We start from the raw sequence: 23515 nt of genomic DNA on the forward strand, positions 1-23515 counted from the left end.
TTATTCAGTAAACTTGAAACATTGAGCGTTGACCTAAAACACTTCAAGATATCTGTATTCAGCCAAATGTGGCCTCTTGGGCATTCCTACTTTAATCTTTCTAGTATTGGCAATCATGTTTTGGGTTTCTCTTCCTAAATATATCTCCCAGACTTCCTTTCTTTCCTCCTTCTTCAAGCTTACCCCATTCAGTAAAGTTTGGAATACCTGCCTAAATAAATTTGTCTGAGTATACATTGACTCCTACTTGGAGGGATGTTGAGCTACAAAGGTAGACTTATACAAAGAGTATAAAAGTGAATTGTCAGTGTGGGTGGTCACAGTTTTGTAATGTCATCAGCATCCAAACCGAAGAGTGAGCATATCTTAAATGGCCACTCTCTTAACGCAACCAGCCAATCAACTGCATGCTGATTGAATACTGAATTCATTGAGACAAAAAAACTGCAGATGCTGCTATCCAAAGTAGACAAACAGGAGACTGGAAGAACTCAGCAGGCAAGGCAGCATCTGGAGGAAAGGAGCAGTGAATGTTTCAGGTATTACCCTTCTTCAGGACTGGATGTGGGGGTGGGGGAGCTGCAGTTAAGTGGGGTTGAAGGGTATCACTACCACCACCCTATCACCAGCAATCTGCCTCCATTCCTTCCCCCCGCCTTTATCTGCAGCTCCCCCTATCCCCACACCCAGTCCTGAAGAAGGGTAATACCCAAAACATTGACTGCTCCTTTCCTGGCCGACTGAAATCTTTGAATTGAATAATAGAGGATGCAAGAGACATTCCAGACATAGCTGTCGATCAGTAACTGGAACGGAGGTAAAAACTGAAGAAAATTAATCAGTAGGGAAGGACTATTGAACCAAGTTGTTGGGAGCTGTGAGTTAACATAGTGCAAGTGTTCATACTAGGCTCTCAAGTGGCTTTTGAGATAGTTTCAATTTTCCAAAATCCACCAGATATGGGAAGTCCCATGAGAACGGAAAATAACAAATGTAACTTCTTTATTTTGAAAGAGAGAGAGAGAGAGACACTGACTTAGCTTAATGTCTGTCACAGAGAATACTTGTCATAAAGAAATCTTAGGTGTAAAAGATATAAAAGGGAATCAAGCAGACTGAGCGTTGCTGTGTGAAATTGGAGTCATGTTTAGCCAATTTATTGGAATCCTTTGAGGAGTAACCAATGTTCTGCCTAAGCTCAATAAAAACCGAAAGAATTGCAGATGCTGTAAATCAGGAACAAAAACAGAGTTGCTGGAAAAGCTCAGCAGGTCTGGCAGCATCTGTGAAGAAAAAAGCAGAGTTAACGTTTCAGATCCGGTGTTCTGAGGAAGTGTCACCGGACCCGAAATGTTAACTCTGCTTTAGAAATGCATAATATGATCAAGCAGTCAGCATGGCTTCATGAAGAGGACATCATGCCTGACAAATTTATTAGAATTCTTTATAGAGGGGACGAGCAAAATAAAGAGGAAGCACTGGATGTAACATATTTGGATTTTGAGAAAGTGGAAGGGAGAGGGGGGTGGGGAGTGGGTCGAATTTGAGACCAGGTGGTGTATTTCTAAGGTGTGAGGGGAAAGATTTAAATTGGACCTGAGGGGCAACTTTTTCACACAGAGGAAGTGAATCCCTGTATACTTGCATTCCCCATGCAGATGGCCTCAAAGCCCTCCGCTTCTTCCTCTCCCGCAGGCCCAACCAGTCCCCCTCACCGACACCCTTATCCACTTAACTGAACTCGTCCTTACCCTTAACAACTTCTCCTTCAACTCCTCCCACTTCCTACAGACTGAGGGGGTGGCCATGGATACCCACATGGGGCCAAGCTATGCCGGCCTCTTTGTAGGATACGTGGAACAGTCCCTCTTCCACAGCTACGCTGGCACTATCCCTCACCTCTTCCTCCGTTATATCAATGACTGTATCGGTGCTGCCTTGTGCTCCCACGAGGAGCTCGAACAGTTCATCAACTTTACTAACACCTTCCACCCCAACCTCAAGTTCACTTGGACCATCTCTGATGCCTCTCTCTCCTTTCCAGACCTCTCTGTCTCAATCTCTGGTGACCACCTCGAAACTGATATCTATTTCAAGCCCATCGACTCCCACAGGTACCTAGACTACACCTCCTCTCACCCACCTTCCTGCAAGAATGCAATCCCCTACTCCAAATTCCTCTGCCTCCGCCACATCTGCTCCCAAGATGTGGCGTTCCACTCCCGAACATCCCAGATGTCCTCATATTTCAAGGACCGCTACTTCCCCCCCAGTGGTCGAAAATGCCCTCGACCGCATCTCTTGCATTTCCCACACCTCAGCCCTCACACCCACTCCCTGCAAAAAAAACAAAGACAGAATTCCCTTTGTCCTCATGTATCCAGATTCAATGCATCATTCTCCGCCACTTCCGCCACCTGCAATCTGACCCCACTACGAAGGATATATTTCCCTCCCCATCCTTATCTGCCTTCCGGAGGGACCGCTCTTTCCGTGACTCCCTCGTCTGCTCCACACTCCCCTCCAGCCCCACCACACCCGGCACCTTTCCCTGCAATCGCACGAGGTGCTACACCTGCCCCAATAGCTCCTCCCTCACCCCCATCCCAGGCCCCAAGAAAACCTTCCACATCAAACAGATGTTCACCTGCACATCTGCTAATGTGGTCTATTGTATCCGCTGTTCCCGATGTGGCTTCCTCTACATTGGGGAGACCAAGCTGAGGCTTGGAGACCGCTTTGTAGAGCACCTACGCTCGGTTCGCGATAAACGACAACACCTCCCAGTCATGAACCACTTCAGCTCCCCCTCCCACTCCCTGGATGACATGCCCATCCTGGGCCTCCTCCAGTGTTACAACGATGCCACCCGGAAACTGGAGGAACAGCACCTCATATTCTGCCTTGGAAGCCTACGACCCAATGGTCTCAATGTTGACTTTACTAACTTCAAAATCTCCCCACCCCTGACCTCATCCCAAGACCAGTCCCCCCTATCATCCCCATCTCACTGACCTGTCCGTCTTCTCTACCACCTATCCACTCCTCCCACCTCACTGACCAATCCCCACCACTGCCTACCTGCTATCACTGCCCCCCTGACTATTTATTTCAGAGCCCCCTTCCCCTCCCCCATTTCTGAAGAAGGGTCCCGACCCGAAATGTCAGTTTTCCTGCTCCTCTGATGCTGTCTGGCCTGCTGTGTTCCTCCAGCTCCACTCTGTGTTATTTTTCACACAGAGGATGGTTTGTATGTGGAATGAACTGCCAGAGGAAATAATAGGTGCAGGTACAGTTACAACATTTAGGAGACATTTGGAAAAGGACATGACTAGGAAAGATTAGAGGGATATGGACCAAATGTAAGCAAATGGAACTAGTTTAGTTTGGGAAACTTGGTTGGAATGGACGAGTTAGACTGAAGGCTCTGTTTCTGTGCTGTATGACTCTTTGGAGATTAATTTTCTTCTTCAGAATTTTCTCCAATAGTTTTCCCACTACTGATGTAAGACTCGAATAAAAGCAGAAGTTGCTGGAAAAGCTCAGGTCTGGCAGCATCTGTGAAGAAAAAATCAGAGTTAACATTTCGGGTCTGGTGACTCTTCCTCAGAATGGGTCCGACTGTTAACTCTGATTTTTTCTTCACAGATGCTGCCAGACCTGCTGAGCTTTTCCAGCAACTTCTGTTTTTGTTCCTGATTTACAGCATCTGCAGTTCTTTCGGTTTTTACTGATCTAAGACTCATTTGTCTGTAATTCCCTGGTTTCTCTCTACCACCTTTTTGAAAATTGCAAACACATTAGCTGCCCTCCAGTCCTCTGATACCCCCCCTAGACCCAGACAAGAATTAAAAATTTGAGTCAGAGCCCCTGCAATATTCTCCCGTGTCTTCCATAGCCACCTGGCATTCTACTCATCCAGATTTGGGAATTTTTCCACTTTTGAGCCTGCCAAAACCTTCAACATTGCCTCACGACCTATGTCAAACTTCTCAAGAATTTCTCAGTCCCTCTTCCCAAATTTTGTGCCTACATCCTCCTTCTCCAAAGTGAAGACAGACATGAAGTACTTGTTTAACACCTACCAATGTCCTCTGGCTCCTTGCACAGCTTGACTCTTTGGTCCCTAATGGGCCCCACTCTTGCCCTGGTTATCCTCTTCAGCTTTTTATATTTACAGAATATTTTAGGATTCTCCCTAATCTTGCCTGTCAGTACTTTTTCACGCCCCTCCCTTAATCTCCTAATTGCTTTCTTAAGATCTGCCATGCACTTTCTATACTACATTAGGGCTTCCATTGATTTGCTCCCATTATACCTGTTAAGAGTGTCTCTTTTCCTTCTTATCCAGTCTTGAATATTCCTAGATATCCAGGGTTCTCTGAGTTTATTGCTCCTACATTTCACCCTTTTGGGAATATTTTGGCCTGAAATCTTGCCAGTTTAATATTGAACATTAGCCATTGTTCTGCTGTAGATTTACTTCAGAAGTAACGGTTCCCAGTTTAATTTGGCCAGATTGTGCCATATATTAATAAAATCTGCCTTCCTCCAATCCAAAACACATTTTTGCAGACCATCTTTTCTTTTTCCACAAGGAACTTAAAATGTATGGTGTTGAGATTGCCAACACAAAAATGCTGTCCCATTGCCACCTCGAACATCTCTCTGGGTTTGTTCCCCAGAATTAGGCCCAGCACTGCACCTTCCTTTGTTGGGTCTTCTACGCATTCATGTAAAAATCTCTCCTGAATACATTTCAACAAATCTTTCCCCTTTCAACCCTTTACACTATAATTATCTCCATTAATGTTTGGGTGCCAGTAATACTCCCAATGTTACCATCCGCTCTTTATTTCTAAGTTCGGCCCACAAAGCCTCATTGAAGACCCTTCCAAGATATCGTACTTCATTACTGCAGTAATTGAGTCCATAATTAATAATGCAATGCCACAATCTTCTGTCCTGTTTGAAGATCTTGAAGTCCTGCCCCTCCTCAAATGTGTCTTTGCAATGGCAAAAACATTGCAACAGCATGTATCAATCATGTCCATGACTCAGTTGTCTTACCTATAATACTCCTTTCATTAAAATAGAAACTATCCAGCCTTAACCTACTCCCTTGAAACTCAATATGGCTGAACTCCCTCAGCCTTGGTTCCTTTGTTAAAGTACACTCTGTGACCTTCCTGTGGCCAAACTAATTAAATTCTTCCAACAGCACTATCAAACCCACCCACAAAAATGTTTATCCCATTCTAGAGATGGTAAGAACTGCTGATGCTGGAGTCAGAGATAACACAGTGTGGAGCTGGAGGATCACAGCAGGCCAGGCAGCATCAGAGAAGCAGGAAAGTTGATGTCTCGGGTCTGGACCCTTCTTAAGAAATGGGGGAGGGGGAAGGGAGCTCCAAAATAAATAGAGAGAGGAGGAGTAGGGCTCGGAAAGGTAGGTGGGATGTCAAATAGGGCGGATTAAAATCGTTGGTTGAGGTTGTGGATCCTGCGAAGAATGAAAAATAGAAGCGGTCCTTTGCAGGTCTTGGAGAGGGAGGCTCTGAGCTGGGGTAGGGTTGGTTATAGTGCCAGAAGATGCCAATGTGGCCTCCTCTACATCGGTGAGACCAAGCGGAGGCTCAGAGACCACTTTGTAGAGCACTGCTCTCTGTTCATGACAAACGACAACACCTTTCAGTTGCGAACCATTTCAACTCCCCCTCCCACTCCCTGGACGACGTGTCCATCCTGGGCCTCCTCCAGTGTCACAGTGACGCCACCCGGAAACTGGAGGAGCAGCACCTCATATTCCGCCTTGGGAGCCTACAACCCAATGGTCTCAATGTGGACCTTACCAGTTTTGAAATCTCCCCACCCCCGGCCTCGTCCCATGATCAACCCTCCCTCTCATCCCTGCCTCCTTGACCTGACACAACCTGTCCATCTTCTCTCCCACCTATCCGCTCCTCCCACCTCACTGACCAATCCCCACCACTGCCTACTGCACTCACCTATCACCATCCCACCTACCTTCCCCAACCCCACCCCTCCTCTCTCCATTTATTTCTGAGCTCCCTTCTCCCTCTCCATTTCTGAAGAAGGGTCCCGACCCGAAACGTCAGCTTTCCTGCTCCTCTGATGCTGCCTGGCCTGCTGTGTTCATCCAGCTCCACACTGTGTTATCTTTATCCCATTCTCATTCTCTTGCAGCCAAAGCATCCCGTCCACCCCAATAAAGATCCCATCTTCCCCAGAAATGGTCATAGTGATCCAGGAATCTAAAACCCTTCCTCCTGCGCCAATTTTGAGCAACACATTCATCTACTCTATTTTCCTGTTTCTGGACTCACTAGCATACTGCACAGATAGTAATACAGACATTATAATCTTTGAGGACCTAATCTTTTGTCTGTTGTCGAGCTACCTAAATTCTTGATGTAAGACGTCATCCCTCATTTTACCTATATTTTTGGTAGCAATGTGTAACAGGACCTCAGTTTTATAACCCTCCCCCTTCAGGATACCCTAAAGCTGCTCAGTGACATCCCTGACACTGGCACCAGGGATGCAATACACTATCCTGGAGTTACATCCGTGACCGCAGAACAACCTGTCTGCTCTCCTCACTAATGAATTCCCCTATTACTATTGCTCCTGTTTTCATCTTCCTTCCCTCCTGTACACTCAAGCTACTTGTGGTTCCAGAAGCTGGACTCTGTCTGCACTCCCATGAGGAACCAGCACTCTCATCAGCTTCTGAAATAGAAAAGTAATTTGAGAGAAAAGCACCAGAATGCTCCTGCACTACCTGCCTGATTCTCTTTGACTGCCTGGTGGTTACCCAATACCTTCTTTCCTCCAGTCCCTTAAGCTGCTTTGTGACCACTGCTGTAAATGTACTATCTGTATAACTCTGAGCCTCGTGGATGGGCTACCAGGTGTCCAACTGCTGCTGAAGCTCTGAAACACAGAGCTTGAGTTTCTACAGTTGGGAGTACTTCCTGCATGTGTGGTCATCTAGGACACCAGTTGAGTCCATGACTTCCAACATATGTAAGGCGTACATTTTATTTAGCTGACCTCACCTGCCATCACTTAAACTTGAACTTACTTAGTCTTATTTGCTAACTTCTTTAGTTACTTAATCTTTAAAGCTACTTCCTTTGCCTTAACTTTAGTCTCCTCTTATTCTCTGACGTTTACAAGACCTGGTTCTTAGTTAATCCCTTAATAACCTCCCAGCTCTTGGGCGATGGTGTACTCCGTATTGATCTGTGAAAGAAGCTAGGAAAACAAAACTGCAGAATAGAAGAAAAACACTTGTCCTCCACTTCACCAAGAGCTCTCACTTATCAAACCTTCATAGTCTACTCACTTCTGGTTGCACTGAGGCTTGAGAGTCTTTGAACTGTCTTCTTCAAAAGGCAATGATAGCAGAGTCCTTGTATATTTTAGAGGCAGAGGTAGATACAGTTTAATAGGAAGGTGGTGAAAGATTATCAGAGGTAGGGTAGGTGGGCATTTGGAATAACCTGATTAGCCATGATCTTATTAAATGGTAGACCAGGCTCAATAGGTAAATGGCTCATGCTCCTATATAGTTTGTATGTTGAAATATTAATTAAAACTGCATAGCTCAGTTGGTAACACTCTTGCCTGAGTCAGAAGGTTATGGATTCTGAGCCCGCTCCAATATTTAAGCATAAGAATTTACATTGACACTTCTCTCCATTACTGAGGGAGTACTGCATTATTAGAGATCCTATCTTTTGAGTGAAACACTAAATCAAGGTTCCATCTGTGGTCTCTCGTTAAATGATCCAATAGCATTAATTCAATGAAGGGCAAGGGGTGTTTTTCCCAATATTTATTCCTAAATCAACATCACATCACGCCATTTATGTGGTATTTTGTCATGTTTCCTGTATTCCAACAGTGACTCCACTTCAAAAATACCTTATTGACTGTAAAAGGTTTTGAGACATCTGGTTATCATGAAAAATGCCATATATGTAAATCTTCCTATGAATGGGAAGCATTAATTTGACTTGCTGCACATTTCAGTCAACAGAAACAGTCAACAGCGTTCATATATGTTACAATCCCTGGTCCCAGTTCGGTGTCTATTAAATTTAGCCCCCTTTAACTTGTATCCATTAGTTGTACAACTTTGCTGTCTGTTTTGAACATTTTGAAAGTTACCTTGGAGGTTATTCTGTAAGCAGGGAAGAGTAGTATGTTGTGAGAGTTCCAAATGTTTGGCTCTTTCTTGCAGGAAAACTTCCAGCAGTTTTGATGGAGGAGTAGTCCGTGCTTTATGGGGTAAAATGTGATTTGTGCCTTTGGCCCATGGACTATCTAAACGTTTCCGAGAGCTAGTCCTGTTCTCAAACAAGTCATGTTCACTGCGGCTTTTTTGAGACCGGTGCGCAAAGTGGTGTGGACTAGACTTACTGTTTGCATTCTGAACCATACAAGGGGAATTTATAAACAAGGTATTGCCAAGAGTTAGTGGTGGGAGGCTTCGTGTCCGTATTGGGGGAAGACTTTTATAAACCTTTTGTCTTCTATCTGATGACTGTCGTTTCCGAGTTGCTAGCTCTGCAGGTGTTTCTGTGAGTCTGCACTCCTCTGTCTGTTCCTCCAAAACCTCACTATTATTACAATCCATGATAGAATCAAAGGTTGTTATAATATCATCGACTTCAGAAGTTTCATCTGTTAGGCATCTATCCTTGTTTTTATCTTTCAGAGTACTGTTTTGTTCATCCTTTTTCTTTTTACAGGAGAATAGCTGGTTCAATACACTGAAACGCCCCTCTTTCTTCTTGTTGTTTTGAGAAGATTGCTGTCGAACAGGCTCAGGTCTGTGTTTAAAAAAAAAATTGAAATCAAGACAAACATTGGTCAAGATTTTCACAAATGATTAATATTTAAAATGCAAAATGTACATTGTTTTAAACGTTGCATTGATTTGTCATTTTAAAAGTATTTTATATATTTGTCAATGAACCAAAGATATCAGTTACATTTTACAGATTCATAACTGTCTCCAGTTCTACATTTTAATAGCCTGTTATTTATGAGTATTAAGAGCTATACTTTTTTTTTTGTAAAAATCAAATTTTCATCTTACACACTGCTTATTTATAGGTATATTGCCAGGTGCCATCTATATCAAAAGATCTTTCATATGCCCATCTGTACTACCTACCTATTTCCATACTGGTGTTCTGTACCTTGGGTTAAAGCTATCTGCCATGATCTTTTCAGTCTATTGGTTGAATGTCACACATCTGCACTCATCTCACCTAATAAGATGAGAGACTTTCTGAGGTATTCTCTGAAGAGAATTAGCTGAGAACTGACTTCCTGCCAAGTAGTTTGATTGATTGTTACTTAAAGCTGAGTTCGAACTCCCATTTCCAGCATGGAAGCCCAGTGTTTAATTCAAGTTTTTGTTTCAGTTATTTTATTACTGCTTTACAGCACTTTCATTTAATACAAGTACAACAGTACTTAAACAGTACCTCTTCCAGGTATTCAAGGACAATGGATATCTGAAAAACTGGGTCAGAAGATGCCTACTAAACGAATGACACCAGGAAGATACCACATGCCCCGACACACTCATCATGCTACCTGACATCAGGAACACATCGGAACTAAGCACAAGCCACCTATGGCCTTTGGGGATCAGAGTAGCACACAAACCCACATCAACCCTACGACAACTGCTCACCCGAATCAAAGACCCACTACCCACTATGGACCGGACCAATGTCAGGGATAGTAGAGGGAACATGTGCATGGAGTCAGAGGAGGTAGGAGACGTCCTTAATGAATACTTTGCTTCAGTATTCACCAGTGAGAGGGATCTTGTAGTTTGTGAGGACAGCGTGAAACAGGCTGATATGCTCGAACAGGTTGATGTTAGGAAGGAGGATGTGCTGGAAATTTTGAAAAACATGAGGATAGATAAGTCCCCTGGGCCAGACGGAATATACCCAATGTTACTACGGGAAGCAAGGGAAGAGATTACTGCGCCTTTTGAGATGATCTTTGTGTCCTCACTGTCCACTGGAGTAGTACCAGATGATTGGAGGGTGGCAAATGTTATTCTCTTGTTCAAGAAAGGGAATAGAGATAATCCTTGGAATTACAGACCAGTCAGTCTTACTTCTGTGGTGGGCAAATTATTGGAGAGGATTCTGAGAGACAGTATCTATGATTATTTGGAAAAGCACAGTTTGATTAGAAATAGTCAGCATGGCTTTGTGAGGGGCAGATCATGCCTCACAAGCCTTATTGAATTCTTTGCAGATGTGACAAAACACATTGATGAAGGTAGAGCAGTGGATGTGGTGTATATAGATTTTAGCAAGGCATTTGATAAGGTTCCCCATGGTAGAAAGTAAAGAGGCATGGGATTCGGGGAAACTTGGCTGTCTGGATACAAAACTGGCTGTCCAATAGAAGACAGAGTGTGGTAGTAGATGGCAACTATTCAGCCTGGAGCTCGGTGACCAGTGGTGTTCCGCACGGATCTGTTCTGGGACCTCTGCTCTTTGTGATCTTTATAAATGACTTGGACGAGGAAGTGGAAGGGTGGGTTAGTAAGTTTGCCAATGACACAAAGGTTGGTGGAGTTGTGGATAGTGTTGGAGAGCTGTTGTAGGTTGCAATGGGACATTAACAGGATGCAGAGCTGGACAAAGAAGTGGCAGATAGAATTCAATCCGGAAAAGTGTGAAGTGATTCGTTTTGGAAGGTCAAATTTGAATGCAGAATTCAGAGTTAATGGTAGGATTCCCAGCAGTGTGGAGGAACAGAGGGATGTTGGGGTCCACGTCCATAGATCCCTCAAAGTTGCTACCCAAGTTGATAAGGTTGTTAAGATGGCGTATGGTGTGTTGCCTTTCATTGGCAGGGGAATTGAGTTGAAGAGCTGCAAGGTTATGCTGCAGCTCTATAAAACTCTGGTTAGACCACACTTGGAATATTGTGTTCAGTTCTGGTCGCCTCATTATAGGAAGAATGTGGAAGCTTTAGAGAGCATGCAGAGGAGATTTACCAGGATGCTGCCTGGACTGGAGGGCAGGTATTTATGAGGAAAGGTTGAGGGAGCTAGGGCTTTTCTGTTTGGAGTGAAGAAAGATGAGGGGTGACTTGATAGAGGTGTACAAGATGATAAGAGACGTAGAAAAGAGTGGATAGCAAGAGACTTTTTCCCAGGGCAGAAATGACTATTATGAGGGGGCATAATTTTAAGGTGATTGGAGGAAGGTATAGGAGAGATGTCAGAGCTGGGTTCTTTACACAGAGGGTGGAGAGTGGTGGGTGCGTGGAATGCGTTGCCGGCAGCAGTAGTGGAGTCAGATACATTCGAGACATTTAAACGACTCTTGGATAGGCACATGGATGATAGTAAAATGTAGGGTATGCAGGGTAGTTTGATCTTAAAGTAGGATAATAGGTTGGCACAACATCGTGGGCCGAAGCGCCTGTACTGTGCTGTACCGTTCTACGTTCTATGTTGTATGTTCTAAAACTTGGAACTATTTTGAACTGTGAAGAGGATAGTGTAGAATTTCAAGCGGACACAGTTAGATTGGGGGAATGGGCAAAAGGTAAGTGAATTTTGATATCAAGGTGTGGGAAGTGATTCATTTTGATTGGAGGAATAAAAAAAATGACACGAATTAAAGGGTGCAATTCCTGAGGATGTTCCAGAGGATGTATATGTCCATAACTCATTGAAAGTGACAGGAAAGGTTGATAGTGGGGTTAAGAAGGCATATAGTATCTGGAATTTATCAAAAACAGTGCACAGAATACTATAGCAAGCAATTATATTAACTCTGTATAAAACACATTGTTTTTCGATTAGATTTATTAATGACTACATTGTCTTTAGGTCTCCTAATTTTGGATCACAGAAAGACAAAGAGAAGTTGAAGAAAAGTAAATTCACAAGTGATGGTTTTGCAAGCTGAACAGTGGAAGCAGCATGCAATTTAAAAGGCAAACAAATACCACAACTAACAGATTAGATCTAAGCACTGCAGTTTGTCACATTCAGCCATGAGTTGTATGAATAAATAAACAACCAACAAGAAGAGGAAGCTGATAACACAGTGTGGAGCTGGAGGGACACACCAGGCCAGGCAGCATCAGAGGAGCAGGAAAGTTGACGTTTCCGGTCGGGACCCTTCTTCAGGAAGCTGTATAGATATCTTCATTCTCAACACAGAGAGCCCAGCACAGCATTGCAAAAGACAAGGCTGTGGCATTTGCTTCCACCTTCAGCCAGAAGTGCTGAGTGGATGATCCATTTTGACCTCCTCCTGACGCCCCAGCATCACAGTCTTCAGTTGATGGGACTAAATTCGTGTGATATCAGAAATCACTGAACAAGGGCACGACTTAAATAGTTAATGGTAAGGGCCCTGGAGAGTGTTGTCAAACAGAGACATGTGGGGGTTGAGGTACATAGTTCATTGAGAGTTGTGTCACAGGCAGAAGGGTGGTAAAGAAGGCATTTGGCATAGTTGCCTTCGTTGGGATGTCATGTTGCGGTTTTGCAGGATATTTTGGTGTTCTGTGTACATTTCTGGTTGCCCTGATATAGGAAGGATATTATTAAATTGGAGTGGGGTCAGAAAAGATTTACCAGGCTATTGTAGGGACTGGGGGGTTTGAGTTATAAGGAGAGGCTGAATAGATGGGGATTTTTTTCATTGGAGCATAGGAGATTGAGGGGTGACCTTATAGAGGTTTATGAAATCAAGAGAGCATAGATAAGGTGAATAACAAAAGGTATTTTCTCTAGGGTAAGGAAGTTCAAAGCTAGACGGAATAATTTTAAATTGAGAGGAGAAATATTTAAAAGGGACCTGAGGGACAACTTTTTTGCAAATATGTGGAATGAACTTCTAGAGGAAGTGGTAGAGATGGGTACCATTACAACATTTGAAAGACATTTTGACGGTACATGAATAGGAAAGATTTAGAGGGATATGGGCCAAATGCAGGCAAATGGGACTTGTTTAGTTTGGGAAACTTGGTCGGCATGACACATTGGACCGAAAGATCTATTTCTGTGCTGTATGACTCTATGAGTCTGTGACTGAAGGCACCTGATATGACAAAAAATGTAACTTATGCTCCAGAATTATCGTACCCCTAGCCAAGCTGTTTATGTATAGCTACAACACTGGCACCCACTTATTAACATGAAAAATGTCCAGGTATGTCCTGTTTGCAAAAAGCAGGAGTAATCTAATCTGACCAATTACTGCCCCACCAGTTTATTCTTGACTATCGACAATGTGATTGAAGAAGCCATTGACAGCAATACCAAGTGGAACTTGGCCAGCAACAAACTGCCCATTTTGGGCTCCACCAAGGCCACTAAGGTCTTGAGCTCACCACAGTCTTAATCCAAAAATAAACAAGAGAGCTGAAACTCCAGAAGTGAAATGAGAGTGACTGCTGTTGACACTAAGGCAGAATTTGACTGAGCATAGCATCAAGATGCCCTGGATTCAATTGGAATAAGGGAGAAATGTGGTTGGAGTCATACATTGCACAAAAGACGATGGTTGTGGTTGTTGGACCTCAGTCATCTAAACCACAGGGCATTATTTTTAAAGCATTCCTTAGGGTATTGTCCTAGACCACTACTTCCTCAATGACGCCTCCTTCTGTCATAAGGTCAGAATTGGGTTGTTTCCTGTTGATTGCACGATGTTCAGCATTGGTCATAACTCCTCAGATAGTAAAGCAATCTGTATTTATTTGCAGCTAGAACTGGGCAATATTCAGTGTTTGGTTATTTAATGACAACTAACATTTGGGCTATATAACATGCCAGGCAATGGCTATCACAAACAAGAGAGAATTCAACCATAATCGCTTGACATTCAATGGCATTACCATTACTGAATCTCCACAATCAACCTCCTGGGGACTATCATCGATCAGAAATTGAACTGGACCAGTCATATAAATATTGAGGCTCCAAGATTGATCAGAGGCTATGAATTCTGGAGTTAGTAATTCATTTGACTCCCCAAAACCTGTCCACTATCATTAAGCCATTAGTCTGGGTTTGATGGAATACTCTGAACTTGACTGAATGAGTGCAGCTCCAACAATACTCAAGAAGCTTGACACCATCCAGGACAAAGCAACCCAGTTAATTGGTACCACCTTCAGTGTTCATTCCCTCCACTACTAACACACAGTGACAGCAGAGTATACCATCTACAAGATGGACTGCACCAACTCACCATGTCTCCCTTGTCACCATCATTTCAACTGCAAACTCTGCCTCCCAAAAAGACAAGGGCTTCACGTGCGTTTGAGCATCATCACCTGCAGGTTCCTCTCTAAGCGCCACACCACTCCAACTTGGAACTATATACTATTCCTTTACTGTGGGGGTGTTAAAATGTAGCACCCCCTTCCTAACAGCACTGTGAGTGTACGTGCAACACATGGACTGCACCATCTCAAGAAATCACTTCCTATCAGCTTCTTGAGGGCAATTAAGAATGGGCAATAAATGCTGGCCTACCCATCCACACCCACATCACATGAACAAATAAAACTAAGTTCTGAACAAAACACTTTAGGGAGGATGTGAAGACATTAGAGAGGGTGCAGAAAAGATTCTTGAGAATGGTCTAGGGAGGAGGAACTTTAAGTAACGTTGCAGAAGCTGGTACTGTTCTATTTGCAAATTTTGAGGAGAAATTTGTAAAACGGTATTGAAAATCAGAAACGCAGAAAATCATAAGGAGTTTGGACAGAGTAGACAAAAAGAAACTGATCCTTTTTTTTTGTCTATTCATTTGTGGGATGTGAGTGTCGCTGGCTGGCCAGCATTTCTTGCCAATCTCTAGTTACCCTTGAGAAGGTGGTGGTGAGCTGGCTTCTTGAGCCGCTGCAGTCTACCTGCTGTGGGATGACACACAATGCTATTAGAAAGGGAATTCCAGGATTTTGACCCAGCAACAGTGAAGTAACAACGATATATTTCCAAGTCAGGATGGTGAGTGGCTTAGAGGGGAACTTGCAGGTGGTGGTGTTCCCATATGACTGATGGTCCTGCCCTAGATGGAAGTGGTTGTGGGTTTGAAAGGTGCTGTGTGAGGATCTTTGGTGAATTTCTGCAGTGCATCTTGTAGCTAGTACACACTGCTGCTACTGAGCGTTGGTGGTGGAGTGAGTGGATATTTGTAGATGTAGTGCCAATCAAGCGGGCTGCTTTGTCGTGGACGGTGTCAAGCTTCTTCAGTGTTGTTGGGGTTGCACTCCTCCAGGCAAGTGGGGAGTATTCCATCACACTCCTGACTTGTGCCTTATAGATGGTGGACAGGCTTTGAGGAGTCAGGAGGTGAGTTACTCGCCGCAGCATTCCTAGCTTTTGGCCTGCTCTTGTAGCTACTGTGTTTATGTGGTGAGACCAGTTGAGTTTCTGGTGAATGATAACCCCCAGGATGTTGATATTAGGGGATTCAGTGATGGTAACACTATTGAATGTCAAGGGACGGTGGTTAGATTGTCTCTTACTGGTGATGGTCATAGCCTGGCATTGGTGTGGCGCAAATGTCACTTGCCACTTGTCAGCCCAAGCCTGGATAATGTCCAGATCTTGTTGCATTTGAACATGGACTGCTTCAGTATCTGAGGAGTCACGAATGGTGCTGAACATTGTGCAATCATCGATGAACATCCCCACTTCTGACCTTATGATGGAGGGAAGGTCATTAATGAAGCAGTGGAAGACAGTTGGCCCTAGGACACTACCCTGAGGAAGTCCTGCAGAGATGTCCTGGAGCTGAGATGATTGACCTCCAACAACCACGACCATCTTCCTTTGTGTCAGGTATGACTCCAACATTGGAGAGTTTGCCCCCTGATACCCATTGATTCCAATTTTGCGAGGGCTCCTTGATGCCACACTTGGTTGAATGCAGCATTGCTATCAAGGGCTGTCACTCTCACCTCACCTCTGGAATTCAGCTCTTTTGTCCATGTTTGAACCAAGGCTGTAATGAGGTCAGGAGCTGAGTGGCCCTGGTGGAACCCAAACTGGACATGACTGAGCAGATTATTTCTGAGCTGGTGCTGTTTGAAAGCACTGTCGATGGCACCTTCCATCACGTTACTGATGATTGAGAGTAGACTGATGGGGTGGTAATTGGCTGGGTTGGATTTGTCCTGCTTTTTGTGTACAGGACATACTTGGGCAATTTTCCACATTATCAGGTAAATACCAGTGTTGTAACTGCACTGAAACAGCTTGGCTATGGGAGCGGCAAGATCCAGAGCACAAGTCTTCAGTACTGTTGCCGGAATGCTGTCAGGGCCTGTAGTCTTTGCGGTATCCAGTGTCTCCAACCGTTTCTTGATATCACATGGAGTGAACTGAACTGGCTGAAGACTGGTATTTGTAATGCTGGAGACAACTGGAGTAGGCTGAGATGGATTATCCACTCGGCACTTCTGGCTGAAGATTGCTGCAAATGCTTCAGCCTTAACTTTTGCACTGATGTGCTGGGCTCTTCCATCATTGAGGATGGGGATATTTGTGGAGCCTCCTCCTCCAGTGAGTTGTTTAATTGTCCACCACCATTCACGACTGGATGTGGCAGGACTGCAGAGCTTAGACCTGATCCATTGGTTGTGGGATCGCTTAGCTATGTCTATCACTTGCTGCTTTCGCTGTTTGGCATGCCAGTAGTCCTGTTTGGTATCTTCTCCAGGTTGATACCTCATCTTCAGGTACGCCTGGTGCTGCTCCTGGTGTGCCCTCCTGCACTTTCCATTGAACCAGGGTTGAATCCCTGGCTTGATTGTAATGGTTGAGTGGGGGATATGCCAGGCCATGAGGTTACAGATTGTGCTGGAGTCTAATTCTGCTGCTGTTGATGGCCCACAGCGCCTCATGAATGCCCAGTCTTAAGTTGCTAGATCTGTGCGAAGTCTGCCCCATTTAGCACAGTGATAGTGCCACACAACATGATGGAAGTTATTCTCAATGTGAAGGCAGGACTTCATCTCCACAAGGATTGTGTGATGGTCACTCTTACCAATAATGTCATGGACAGATGCAACTGCAGCTGGTAGATTAGTAAAGATGAGGTCAAGTATGTTTTTCCCTCTTGTTGGTTCTCTCACCACCTGCCACAGACCCAGTCTAGCAGCTATGACCTTTAGGACCTAACCAGCTCAATCGGTAGTACTGTTGCCGAGCCACTCTTGCTTGTGGACATTGAAATCCCCCACCCAGAGTACATTTTGTGTCCTTTCCATCCTCAGTGCTTCCTCTAAGCGGTGTTCAACATTGAGGAGCACTGATTCATCAGCTGAAGGAGGACGGTTTGTGGTAATCAGCAGGAGGTTTCCTTGCCCATGTTTAACCTGAATCCATGAGACTTCACGGGGTCCAGAGTCAATGTTGAGGACTCCCAGAGCAACACCCTCCTGACTGTATACCACTGTGCCCCACCTCTGCTCAGTCTGTCCTGCCAAAGGGACAGTACATATCCAGGGATGGTGATGGTGGTGTCTGGAAGGTATGATTCTGTGAGTATGACTATGTCAGGCTGTTACTTAACTAGTCTGTGAGACAGATCTCCCAACTTTGGCACTAACCCTCAGATGTTAGTGAGGAGGACTTTGCAGGGTCAACAGGGCTGTTTCTGCCATTGTCGTTTCTGGTGCCTACGTCTATGCCAGGTGATCTGTCCGGTTTCATTTCTTTGAGGCTTTGTAGCGATTGGTACAACTGAGTGGCTTGCTAGGCTATTTCAGAGGGCAATTGAGAGTCAACCGCATTGCTATGGGTCTCGAGTCACATGTAGGCCAGACCAGGTGAGGATGGCAGATTTCCTTCCCAAAAGGACATTAGTGAACTAGATGGGTTTTTCTGACAATCAGCAATGATTTCATGGTGATCAGTAGATCCTTAATTCCAGACATTTTTTTCTAATTATTGAATTCAAAGGACCAAAGGACCAATTCCTGTGTTGCTGTTTAATGTTCTTTTGTATTACTGACAAATGACAAATAACTTGCCCACTACACAGTGCCAGGCAATGACCATCTACAGCAAAAGAGAACCCACCAGTGCCCCTTTGAAAATGAACAGCATTGCCATTGTTGACTCCACTGCTGTCACCATCCTTAGAATTACCATTGACCAGAAACTGAACTGGACTATCCATATAAATACTGTGGATTTGAACCCAGGTCCCCAGAACATTAGCTGTGTTTCTGGATTAATAGGGCAACACGGTGGCTCAGTAGTTAGCACTGCTACCTCACATTGCCAGGAACCCAGCTTCAATTCCACCCTTGAGCGACTACCTGTGTGGAGTTTGCACATTCTCCCCGTGTCTACGTGGGTTTCCTCCAAGTGCTCCGGTTTCCTCCCATAGTCCAAAGATGTGCACGCTAGGTGGATTGGCCATGCTAAATTGCCCAGTATTCAAGGATGTGTAGATTCGTTGGGCTATAGGGGAATGGGTCTGGGTGGGATGCTCTGAGGGTTGGTGTGGCCTTGTTGGGCTGAAGGGCCTGGTTCCACACTGTAAGGATTCTATGATAATATCACTAGACCATCGTCTGCCCTCAATGGGAGGAAATATTAGTGGAACATTCAAGAATAGTGGGGCACAGACATAATTTGACTGGCAATAGAAGCAATGGTGATATGACAAGGAACCTTTTCATGCAACAAATGGTTAAGATCTGTAATGCACTTGCCTGTGTGTGTAGTAGAGGTAGGTTCAGACGAAGCAATAAAAAAGACAATGGAGTCATTATCTAAAGAGGAAAACAGTGCAAGGCTTTGGGAAAAGGCAGGGATGTGGCAGCAGTTGGATTGCTTCTGCACTCTGTCAGCATGGACACGATGGGTTGAATGGCTGTCTCTGTACCAAAGTGATTCTATGTGGCAAATTCAGCTTTGAATCACTCTCCTTTGATATTAGTCTGCATCTCTGGTCAATCAATCTGTATTTGGTAGTGTTGATTGAGGGAAGAACATCAGCTGGAATATTAAATATCAAAATTCCTCTGCACTTCGTTTTAAATAATGCCCTGGGATTCTTTGCAGATGAACATTGGCTTAATGCTCCATGTGACAAATCACAACATCTTCCCACCAATATTTCCTATTCTTCAGTGGGCAGGTTTGTAATTCAGGCTAGGAATTGGGAATAACATGTTCTCTGTCAAGCAGTTTATTTTGCTTTTACTGTAGCGATTGTAGTTTAAATATATTTATTTCCCTAATTTTTATTGGTGGATTTTTAAAAAAATCCACATTTTCTCTCAGAAGCTGTTCTTAAAATTATTGTTTTTGGACATGTACAATTGTTAAGAAAGGCTCAATCAAATTCCTTGCCGTTAAAATTCACAGGATAAAGCCATCATATTAATTTGTACCACAAAAATTGGCTTATGTGAAAAATGGGTTAAGTCTCATTGCTAAGGTGAAGTGGTAAATTGACCTGGAAGTATTTAATGCTAATAATTGCATTTTAATTACTTTGTAAATTTGTTCAATTCAATGACACTAGAATCCCTGGGTGTTAGAAGCACAAAAAATGTATGAAGGCTCCAATTCCAACACAAGTTGTTCTTTAAGTTGTTATTTTTATCCAACATTCTTTTCTCATAAATAATTGACAGATTTCTGTGAAACCTACCTAGTTTCCTTTGAGAACAGTTTGATACATGCTGTGTGCCCACAGTACATTGCATATGTTAGAGGAGTGTTTTCATTGATGTCCCTTGGACTGCTGTCCACCCCCAGCTGCATCAATGATTGTACACAATCTGCTTTCCCCGCTGCTGCAGCCCAGTGAAGAGGTGTCCTAGAAAAAAAATGAAAAAGTTAAAATATTGTTACATTTGAATACAGCCAGTAAAAATTTTACTGGTATTAGCTTATCACACAGTAACAGCCCGTTATCAGGTACTTCAGTTCACACAGTAGAAAAGTTAAATGGGAAAAATTTCCTGGAAAAAATAAAGTGATAAATAAAGCTTTCACAATAAGATACAACTTTGTTCTGAGTTGTGAGGAGAAGTTGGAAATTCGAGTTACTTTTCAGCAAACTGTTAAAGACTTAGGGTTCTGAACTTAAAGTTGAAAACCACTGCATTTACAATAATGCAATACGTACAAGGTACTTACATTAGCACAGACCCATTGGACCCGGAATCCAAAAGAATGGTACTTCTAAGGTGCAGCATTCCTTAGATCAGGACCCGGAATCCAAAAAAACGGCACTTCTAAGATGCAGCATTCCTTAGATCTGAAGGGATGAATTTTTTAGTGGTTTTCAGGACTCCAACATCAGAATGAAGAGGGAACTGGGTATTAAATATCCCTGACACAAGGGGTAGCAATATTGACTAAGGCTAATATATAGAATAAGTGCTGGAGAGAGAATATCCTGGAGGTAAAGGACAGAATATATTTGTTTAGTACTTAGATAGTATGGATATATCTACTGGGTACCCACGAACTGGTGTGAGAAAAATGGTAGGACAAATTTGTAAGGCAAGTACAGAGAAGTGCAAAGCTTTAGATTAATTCTCATGGGGTCTTACAGTAATTACAAGGGAAAATTCTGAAACGTGTTCAGGAGAATTTTCTAGAAAATTTGCGCACTGCATAATATGCAGTTACTGAAAAGGGAGGCATTGCTGGATCTGTTTCCAGGAAATGAAGGGAGACATGGGGCTCAGGGGTTAGCACTGCTGTGTCACAGTGCCAGGGACCCGGGTTCAATTTCAACCTCAGGTGGCTGTGTGTGGAGTTTACATGTTCTCCCTGTCTCTGTGTGGGTTTCTATCATGGCTAATCTACCCAAGGATGTGTAGGTTAGGTGCGTTAGCAATGGGAAATGCAGGGTTACAGGGATTGGGAATAAGGTAGGGGAGTGGAACTGGTTTGCTGTTTGGAGTGTCATTGTGGACTCTTTGGGCCGAATGGCCCGTTTCCACACTGTAGGGATTCTATGGAAACAAGGGTCAAGATTTAGGAGATTCTTAGCACAGTTTTATAAGATATAGGTTACTTATGGAAAAAAAAACAAGACGAGCAATCTAATATGGATTAATTGGAAACAAATATAGGCTGAGAAATGGAATCAAACAACATGTTGTCTTTTAAATTGAAGATGGTTCTGGAAAGTTCAAGGTAGAATAGAGTAGAGAATAGAAAAATAATTTATTGTCACTCTATTCTTGTACAAAATAAAACAGTGAAATGTGTTTAAGTCTCCATACCATGGCACCTAGAATAACAGAAGGCTTGGATAAGAAATAAAATAAAATAAAATTAAGACCAAGTCCACTGGTTCAGTTCATAACTTCTGAGTTTAGGAAAACAGTACCACTGGAGAAAGCTGATGAAGCCACCGCTGAAGGCGACGACCACCACGCCAGCTGCTGGAATCCTGGGTTGCAAGACTCTGCAGAATCTCAAAGCCTCCCCAAGGACCCGACTAGTTGCTGATCCAGGGTCGGAAGACATTGCAGAAGCCATCCAAGGGAATCCTGGGCTGCTGGATGTTGGCCGAAACCACCTCATCGCCAAAGCTGCTGCCAACCCGGACCATGCTGCCGAAGACACTGAAGCAGACCACCACCAGATGTTATCATAATGGCCATGGGGAACCGCCATTGCCGCTGCAGCAGCCGCCTGAAACATCCCTCCCCCACTGAAGCCACCAAAAGAAGGTAAGATGAATATTGATGTTAAAAGTAATAAGTGGAAAAACTGAAAAAAAAAGGATGTAGCAGGCCTGGAAATCAGAAGCAGACATGCTCAGGAGTCCAAACATTTCCTACCCTGTTGCCGCCATCATTAAAACAAGGTATATTCACAAGAGGAGTAAAGTTAGTGTAACCAAACCCAGATAAAAGAGTTATCAAGTGAGATGAGCACAAAAAGCATGTGCATTAAATTATCAGTTTGATAATGAAGGGAGAACCTGGCTGAATATAGAAAGTTCAGAGGGGATGTCAAAAAGAAATAAAAGCAGCAAAACAGGAATACGAAAAGAGACTAACAACTAACGTAAAAAGGAACCCAAAAGTCTTCTATTGGGATATAAATAGTAAAATGGTGATAAAAGGAGTTGTGCCAATTAGGGAACACCAATAACCTGCTCAAGTTAACCTGTTCAAGTTAACCTGCTCAGTGATGCCCAATTTGGGTTCTGCCAGGGCCACACAGCTTCTAACCTCATTACAGCTTTGGTTCAAACATGGATAAAATAGCTGAATTCCAGAGGTGAGGCGAGAGTGACAGCCCTTGACATCAAGGCTGCATTCAAATGAATGTGACATCAATGAGGGCCCAAGCAAAACTGGAAACAATGGGTATCAGGAGGCAAATTCTCTGCTGGTTAGAGTCATACCTGGTACATTGGAAGATGATTGTGGTTGTTGGAGGTCAGTCATCTCAACTCCAAGACAGGCGTTCCTCAAGGTAGTGTCCCATCTATCTTCCCTACATCATAAAGTCAGAAGTGGGGATGTTCACTGAAGATTGCACAATGTTCATCACCATTCAGATACTGAAGCAGTCCATGTTAGTATGCAATATCCAGGCTTGGACTGACAAATGGCAAGCAACATTCATGTGACAGAAATTCCAGGCAATGACCAACACCAATAACAGACAATCAAATCATTGCCTCTTGACACTCAACGATGTTACCATCACTGAATCCCCCACTATAAACGTCCTGGGGGTTATCATTGATCAGAAACTCAACTGGACTTGCCATATAAACACAGTGGATACAAGAGCAGATCAGAGGCTAGGAATACTGTGGTGAGTAACTCATCTCTTGATTTCCCCAAAACCTGTCCACCATTTACAAGGCACAAATCGTGAATATTATTGGAAGACTCCACACTTGCCTGGATGAGTGCAGCCCAACAACACCCAAGAAGCTTGACACCATCCACGACAAAGCAGCCCACTTGAAAGGCACCACATTCACAGGCATTTACTCCTTCCACCATAGACGCTCAATAGCAGCAGTGCATACTATCTGCAAAATGCACCGTAGGAATTCACCAAAGATCCTCAGACAGCACCTTCCAAATCCACAACCACTTCCATCTAGAAGGATAAGTGCAGCAGATTCATGGGAACGCCACCACTTTCAAGTTCCCCATCAAGCCATTCACCATTCTGACTTGGAAACATATCACATTCCTTTACTGCATCAAAATCCTGGAATTCCATCCTCAAGGGCATTGTGGGTCAACCTATGGCATGTGGATTGCACTGCTTTAAGAATGTAGGTCACCACCACCTTTGCAAGGGAAACTAGGAATGGGCAATAAAAATATCAGCAAACCAGCAGCGCCCATGTCCCACAAGTGAATAAAAAAAGAGAACTAACACACAAAGGACATAGCTGAGATACTAAGTGACTACTTTATACCTGTGTTTACCAAAGAACTTGAT

General features: G+C 43.7%; 1 protein-coding gene across 1 annotated transcript in view; it reads right to left on the reverse strand.

Moving 5' to 3' along the window:
- The window catches only part of ankrd55 (ankyrin repeat domain 55), a 68923-nt gene that overhangs the window by 3443 nt on the left and 41965 nt on the right, over positions 1-23515 (reverse strand). Inside the window, exons 8-9 of the mRNA XM_048597442.1 lie at positions 19725-19892; positions 8200-8864 (exon numbers count right to left, since the gene is read on the reverse strand). Coding sequence (XP_048453399.1) covers positions 8200-8864; positions 19725-19892 — 833 coding nt within the window. The remainder of the gene's footprint in view (positions 1-8199; positions 8865-19724; positions 19893-23515) is intronic.

This window comes from Rhincodon typus, chromosome 1 (genome assembly GCF_021869965.1).
Source record: "Rhincodon typus isolate 14 chromosome 1, sRhiTyp1.1, whole genome shotgun sequence".
Classification (NCBI taxonomy): Eukaryota; Metazoa; Chordata; class Chondrichthyes; order Orectolobiformes; family Rhincodontidae; genus Rhincodon; species Rhincodon typus.